This window comes from Argentina silus (genome assembly GCF_951799395.1).
Source record: "Argentina silus genome assembly, chromosome: 14".
NCBI classification, from domain to species: Eukaryota; Metazoa; Chordata; class Actinopteri; order Argentiniformes; family Argentinidae; genus Argentina; species Argentina silus.
The window spans coordinates 14,681,633-14,689,874 of NC_139668.1; the positions used below are offsets into that span (position 1 = coordinate 14,681,633).

At 43.8% G+C, this 8,242-nt stretch overlaps 1 protein-coding gene across 1 annotated transcript in view; it reads left to right on the plus strand.

Moving 5' to 3' along the window:
- LOC310814704 (roundabout homolog 2) overlaps nt 1-8,242 on the plus strand; it is a gene marked incomplete at both ends in the record, with an annotated part of 42,603 nt that overhangs the window by 17,961 nt on the left and 16,400 nt on the right. The window contains 4 exons of the mRNA XM_083684204.1: nt 3,625-3,782; nt 4,099-4,219; nt 4,386-4,524; nt 5,533-5,660. Coding sequence (XP_083540330.1) covers nt 3,625-3,782; nt 4,099-4,219; nt 4,386-4,524; nt 5,533-5,660 — 546 coding nt within the window. The remainder of the gene's footprint in view (nt 1-3,624; nt 3,783-4,098; nt 4,220-4,385; nt 4,525-5,532; nt 5,661-8,242) is intronic.

Genomic DNA, 8,242 nt, shown 5'->3' on the forward strand with positions numbered 1-8,242 from the left:
TGTGTTTGAGCCCTCAAAATGTCCCAAATTCTCTGTTTCTGTGTATCTGCCAGAGACATACAACACTGAACGTGTCCAGGGACTGTGGGGTACAACACTGAGGGCTGGAGGTGTGCGTGTGCATGTGTGTGTGTGTGTGTGTGTGTGTGTGTGTGTGTGTGTGTGTGTGTGTGAGGTTCAGGGATTAGCTCTATACCCATGACTTCTTCACTGTAATCGACACGGCTGGGTGGATAACGGTGGTCTCTGTGCTCCCATTTCTGCACCAGGCCTTACAGTGCAGACGGAGATCTAAAAATAATACAGCGCTTTCAATTAGCCCCTTAGCTCCATGAAGCATTTGAAAACAAGCAGCCAAGTGGATACGTCAGGGTTATTCTCAGCAGACTGTTGGTAGGAGGGTATGGCTTTGGCTCGGCAGGTAATAGCACATCTATCATCTATGTCTTTGCTAAGCAAGCGCAAGGGCTCTTTTGTGTGTGTGTGTGGGTGTGTGTGTGTGGGGGGGGGCTCTTTTGTTGGGGTCATAATGCCTCAAAATGATCAAACGTAGAGATTACTGCTCCATTTCTTCAGGCAGGCAGAGAGTGTGTGACAGATTGTCTCATATGGGGGGGGGGGGGGGGGGGGGGGGGGGGGGGGGGGGGGCTGGCGTGAGAAGGGGGGGGGTGTGTGGGGGGGGATTGAGCAGAGGGAGATCAACAGATGACCACTTCAATCCTGATAACGAATCTGAAACCCAGTCAGCCCTGTGAAGGCTCAGCAGCTCTGTTTGTCTGCTCCGCAGAGATTGGAATATTCATACACCATTTGGCCAAGATAATTGCAGCCTTTACAAGAGAGGGGAGTCCATCTCAGTTGTAGATGGCTGTGGTAAACTCCATTGTAAATCACATAGCAGGCACCGTGGTTGTGAATGTTGGTGCTTCAAGAATCCTTTTAGGTGCCAGGGGGAAGCCTTTGTGCAGAGGGTTCTGCACGGCACCAAAAAGGGTTCTTCAGAGGTTCTCCTACAGGAACATGTGAAGAGGCCATTTTGGTTTTAGGTACAGCTATTTTTTTTTTTCTTTTTTTTTTTTCTAAGAGTGTATGAAAGGAGCTGAAGCTGATGTGTCACTGAAGGCTAAATTATGGGCATTCACTGTGGAGAAGCCCAGTAGACAGGTGATATACACTCACCGGCCACTTTATTAGGTACACCTTGCTAGTACCGGGTTGGACCCCCTTTTGCCTTCAGAACTGCCTTAATTCTTTGTGGCATAGATTCAACAAGGTGCTGGAAACATTCCTCAGAGATTTTGGTCCATATTGACATGATAGCATCATTGCTGCAGACTTGTCGGCTGCACATCCATGATGTCCTATGAATCTCCACATCCCAAAGGTGCTCTATTGGATTGAGATTTGGTGACTGTGGAGACCATTGGAGTACAGTGAACTCATTGTCATGTTCAAGAAACCAGTTTGAGATGATGTGAGCTTTGTGACATGGTGCGTTATCCTGCTGGAAGTAGCCATCAGAAGATGGGTATGCTGTGGTCATAAAGGGATGGATATGGTCAGCAACAATACTCAGGTAGGCTGTGGCGTTTAAACGATGCTCAATTGGTACTAAGGGGCCCAAAGTGTGTCAAGAAAATATCCCTCACACCATTAGATATTTGCGTTAACGAGCAGTTGAACAGGTGTACCTAATAAAGTGGCCGGTGAGTGTATTTACTCATTTGTTTAGTATACAGTAGATTAACAAATGTGTAAGATTGCACAAATTCACAGCATATTTGCAGTGCTAATTGATCAGATTTGTCCTGCTCAGGGGGCGTTAATGCGTGCACCGCTAACAGATGGATAGATTGACAGGCAAGCAGATGGTCATGTACTGCTTGTTTACCCTGTGACATACCACCATGAAGTATTCATGAAGATGTATTGATTATCTGGAGGTGTGTGTGTGTGTGTGTGTGTGTGTGTGTGTGTGTGTGTGTGTGTGTGTGTGTGTGTGTGTGTGTGTGTGTGTGTGTGTGTGTGTGTGCGTGTGCCTATGGAGCGAGACATGCTTTAGAGAGGTCTCAGAGGCCTCAGCAGGAGGTCAGAGATCACTCAGTGGTTTTCATCTGTCAATCACTGTTGGGATTTAAAGGGAAACAAAAGTCAAGCCTCTCATGAGTGACATAGGTATATATACCAACATCACATTGGTACTTGTATTTCTGTATTTGTCTCTCTATCAGATCTCTTACATGGAGATGTGAGCTAGCAATGTTGTTGGAATCGGAGACAGAAGCATTGCATTTTCATGTGGGCCCCTTTTTCTTCCTCTCAGGGGTTAAATTATTAATGCATTTATATTTGTTTACTCTGTTGTACTGAGAGATGTGCATTATTCATTGGCTCTGTCAGTTGAGACGGCAGACTAGGAAGCCGGCACAGGAAACATCAAAACACTGTGTAACAAGGAAGTTGCCAGGGATTTGATGCACAGGCGATGAACACAATGTTTGACTTGCACCCAATGAGCATGGTTTCATCTCAACTTCAATGCTCTCTGTGTGAAACATGCTAAAAATGATTTTGAAGACAAGTTGACTTGACATTTCTCTGTTGGTTGGTTTACTGCAGTGGAGGTTGACTGGGTGTCTATTGTACACTGTAGGTGGGGGATGTCGTAGTAGAAAAAAGGTGGATGAATGAGGATTGTTAAGGCTAAAGCAAAATACATTTTTAAGCGTGCAGGACCATGTCAACTTGATTAATTGTTTAACGGCTTTCATTTTCAGAAAAGTGGGGCGATAAAAAAACTATAAATATCCAGATGAATAAACATGAAAAGTATGAGAAATATGATGCTACATTTCAGCCTGATTATTAAATACATTAAAATTTATGAAGAGGCAAGATCTTAGTTGAAGTCATTGGCGTTGTGGTTATGGAAAGAATGAGACAGTAACCTCATTATGCTGTTTATAAGTCATATTTATCAAAATCCAGCGGTAGGCTTATACAGTATACATTATTTGAAATATCTGGGAAAATGACAGACTGCGGCTTTAACTCATTTAGTGGCGAGCATGAATAAAGTCGTACCAAGAGTGACTTTATTCACCAAAAATGCATAAATTATGATGCTTCATTTTGTAGCCAATTAAAATATTGTTGCTAGGTAAATACCACATAAAACACTTGGCACTCTAGGTGGTGAGCGTTCCGGAATTCTTGAATGAAAATGCTGCTATTTCAACATCGGCCATGTTTGGCCTGAAACCTATAAAACATATTCAATTGTAGAATAATGATGACGTAACTTGAACTTCTGTCTTTCCTAAAATACAACACTGCCCATTTAAAGCCTCAGTTAGACCTCAGCCAGCCAGTTTGTCTATCTTGCATTGAACAGCACTGAACAGCTGCTTTTTCTTATTTCTTTATTTTTTAAGTGAAGCAGGGCATCCATTAAACAATGAATCAAGTTTGTATGGCCTAAGCACCATTCACCATTTAAAAGGTGTGTAAACTGCAATGTAGTTGTGTTTATCCTCCACTCCATCCCTGCTGTAGGACTGCTGTATAGATTGACTGTGTCATTAGTTGGGCCTGGAAACCATGGGTTCTGTTTCCTCTCCCCAGTCCTCAGAGATGACTTCCGGCAGGCGCCCAGCGACGTGGTGGTGGCAGCAGGGGAGCCGGCGGTGCTGGAGTGTGTTCCTCCTCGTGGACACCCCGAGCCCAGCGTCTCCTGGAAGAGGAACAACGCCCGTGTCAGCAGCAAGGACGAGCGCATCTCAGTGAGTATCATCTGCAGTTGACGAGTTCAAACTCAATAGAGCTCAAACTCACTATAGTTCAAACTCATTATGGCTCAAACAGCTCAAACTCACGACAGCTCAAACTCACTAGAGTTCTAACCCGACAGAGTTCTAACTCACTCAAGTTCTAACCCGACAGTTCTAACCCGACAGTTCAGATGTGTCACTGATGATGACGACTATCTGTGCTGATGATGATGGAAGTGCTGTAGTGCCTATCCTCTGAAGAACCCACATGATGATGACCACTGTGTCACAGTGTCACTGTACTGTATCGTACTGTGTTCCATTTCAGATGCGTGGGGGCAAGCTGATGATCTCCCACACTAGGAAGACTGACGCTGGCATGTATGTGTGTGTGGGCACCAACATGGTGGGTGAGAGGGACAGTGACCCCGCTGAGCTTGTGGTGTACGGTGAGTCTCCCACGCTAATGGTGAAATTAGTGTCTGTGAGGGTGTGTGTATATGTGTGTCTGTGTGTGTGTGTGTGTGTGTGTGTGTGTGTGTGTGTGTGTGTGTGTGTGTGTGTGTGTGTGTGTGAGTCTGTATGTGTAATAATGGTCTCTGTCTCTCTGTGCAGAGCGTCCTGTGCTGATGCGTCGGCCGGTGAACCAGGTGGTGATGGAGGAAGAGACGGTGGATTTCTTGTGTGAAGTCCATGGAGACCCCGCCCCCACGGTGCGCTGGCGCAGAGAGGAGGGGGAACTGCCCCGTGGGAGGTGAGGCTGATGGACACGTAAAAACACAGAGTGATTGACTAACATGTGAAGTGATGGGCTAATACACGCTGTGACACATGGATTGGGGAAGTGTCAGAGACAGATTGACAGAATTAGGGATCACATTCACCACAGGATGAGATGAATATTGTATCAGATTAAAGTATGTGACCTAGAAAGCATAGAGTGTAATTACTCATTAATTGATGCTGTTCTCTCAGTCAGCCAATGCAAATTCATTAATGGGAGGCCAGAGAGGATTCATTAGTAAGCATGGACCCCCAGTGACTATGCAACTTCCAAACAGAGTAAGCTCTTTAAAGGGGAGGTTTACCCGAAATCCATTTCATGTGTATTTCTGTTGATCCATGATGCATACTCTCACCAACTATCAGCATTTCATTCAACAGAAGGATTTAGCATGGGGGGGACAGGGGACTCTTGGGAGGCAATTTGGAACATCAGGACTGATGAGAGCATTCAAACTCAGAGGTGGTTTTAAAACAAAAAAATGTGTGAATTTGTTTACTATTGACGAATGAAAACAACAAATCCATTGGATTACAGGGTAAAATTCCTCTTTAACTGCTTCTAAAAATAGCAGTCTTTCTATGTTAGAAACTTCACTTCACTTTTTATTATTTATGGTGAAACCAGTTATTTTATTGAGCCAGGCGTGTGGTTAGAGAGTTGACAATGGACTTTTTTTTTTACAATTTTATTGTGTTATCTTGGACGATTTTAATTGCATGACTGTAATATGTGTGGTTTGTAAAAAAATAAATATGTATATATATTCTTGTCAAATGCATTTAAATAAATGATCCTGACAGAGTTAGGGTAACAGGGTTGACTTGTGCCTCTGGTAACTGGTTTGAATGTTATGGGCTAAGGCTATGCCTTTCTCTACATATTTATAAGTTGTAGGATTTGCTCATTATTTCTGTCTCTATGGGCTCCTCCTTGGGTACCCGAGTTCTATATTATATGCTTCTGTCTCCTTTTCAGGTTTGAGATCCGTAATGACAACAGTCTACGGCTGCTCAGGGTGAGAGAGGAGGATGAAGGAACATACACCTGTATGTCTGAGAACAGCGTGGGCAAGACAGAGGCTTCAGCCATGCTACAGGTCCATGGTAAGACCCCCCCCCCCCCCCCACACACACACACACACACACACATACACACACACACACACACACACACACACACACACACACACACACACACACACACACACACACCCACTGTGCAGTGAGACAAACTCTCAGAACTAAAGGCACAGCCATACATAATTCACAACAGAAGCACACACACAAACACTCAATTTCTCAATCCACTTAATTTGACTGGAGTCATGTAGGCTATCTGCCTGTGTGTGTGTGTGTGTGTGTGTGTGTGTGTGTGTGTGTGTGTGTGTGTGTGTGTGTGTGTGTGTGTGTGTGTGTGTGTGTGTGTGTGCACGCATGCGTGCATGTTTGCATGTGTGTAATATCAGTGTATCTGTGTGTGTGTGTCTCTCTCTCTCTCTTCAATGTCACTGGCAGAAGCTTATGCTAAACCTTATGGATTACTCAATCTGACAGCTGTTTGGATGGTGTGCTCCCACACACTGCCAGAGAGTAGTCACAGTATTAATAAGTCATGTGTGTGTGTACTGCCCATTGCATTCTCTCCATTCTGTTCCATGTGCCACTAACTATTTGCTCTTGAAGTCATGTTGCTCCATTGTTTTTTCCCCATTTAATTATTTTCCCATGTTTCCCCACGTCATGTTTCACACTGTTGACACCATGGAAGAGACTGTATGTTAACCTGGCCCGGGGTAATGTGATACTGTCTCTACTGGAGCTCGCCTTAATGGTTAGCTGGCCGCTCTTCGTTGTGTTGTGTTGTTGCTTGACTGGCTGGGTCGGTTCCCTCGCTGCATGGCCACACAGAAGCACTCTGGTGATGATGGTCAAAGGGGTCGCTATTTATCGCTCTCCAACAAGCACTTTGTGTTCTGGAGGATACAAGCCAGTTATCACTCAGTAATATATTCAAACATTAAATGATCTCATAACAGCATTACAAATAGTACTTTAAAATGTAACGTATAGCCTAGTACAATAGCTGGTACAGTAAACATAGCTGGTACAGTACAGTAAGTACAGTAGGATGCTAGCTCTCCAAAGCTGTTGAGTTAGCAGCTTAGTCTCGTCCCTTATCATAGTCAGTGGAATCAGATGTCAACCTTCTAAAGAAAACAAGATCCAGAATCAGAATCAGAATCAGATCCATGTCATAGCAATTAGAATGCATAGACAAACACTCAAAATGCAACCAAATAGAATACATACAGTATTAGGAATTCCTCTCAGAAAGAGGTAAAATGGTGCTTATTCATAGTAGGCACTCACCTGGGGGATGCAAGCCTGGATTAACTTGATCCCCAGGTGGCGGGACCATTAACCTGACACCAGAAAAAATGTTATTATTACAAACGTGGATCAAATGTGCTCAGAATGGCGAAGGGATTTCATTACAACCATGTGAATTGTCAAACAATATTAAAAACCATAAAAACAGTATATTAAAATGTGTGAAATTACACTGGGGGTCAACACTCAAAGTGAATAGGCTAACTCTAACAGTGCATTCACATCGCATTTCTGTTACAATGGCCAACATTTCAGCCGTGGCTTTTCTCAAGACCGTCGTGGTGGCCGAAACATTGACCACCACTTTTTGCCTCCTGGTCTCTATTTTTCTGTATTGACCGTACGTATACGCCTGCAGCAGCATCATCATTACCAGATGGTATAGAAGAGTTTGTACTGTACCGTTTATTTTTTTTTTCACGTGTACCAGTTACTGAATCGTACTGAATCCACATGCCTATTGCATCACTCAGGCTCTCAAGCAGTAAGCTTTTGGCACAGTGATTTAATGTACACCAGATTAAGGCTTGGTATCACACACACACACACAACACACACACACACACACACACACACACACACACACACACACACACACACACACACATCTGGGGTTTTACTCTCATTAAGAAAGAGAGTGTGGGGAGAGATTGTCACTAAATTGAAACATTCATCAACGACCGTGTGCGATGGCTCTCTGTTTGTCTGTCTGTTTGAGCGTACAGTAAAAGCACAAAGATGACGTCAATGGAAAAAAAAACACTGTCAATTTGATAATCGGTTATTGTCTGGAAAGTGTGAAAGTGTCGAAATGCACCATCTACAGTACAGTGATTGTGGCGTGAAAAATGAATTGTGTGGAGCTAAAATGCTGTACTGGAACTTGACACAGACTGTGTTCTGTTCATAAGTGAATATGAAAAACACATTGATGTGGAGCTAACATCCTTGCTTTTATCTGTCCCTAGTGGTGTTTGAAATTGGCCTGAAAATACAAGCCTGATCTACCTCGGGCCCGTTGAGATTGAAGCCCGAGCCTAGCCTGAGCATCGCAGACATTATGGGAGCCTGAGCCCGAAAAAAACTAGAATTCTAATATTCTATATTTTCTCCAGAGAATATTCCTGACAGAGCAGTGGCACATTAGCGAATAGGGAATGGTATTAATCAACCAATAGGAGAGCTTTCAGTAGCCTAAGCGAAAACAACATTTAATTGAACAGCTCTGCCCGACCAGACTCATTTGTCAGAGAATCAGGCCCGTGGGGTTTGTGCTGAATATTCAAAACTCCCTC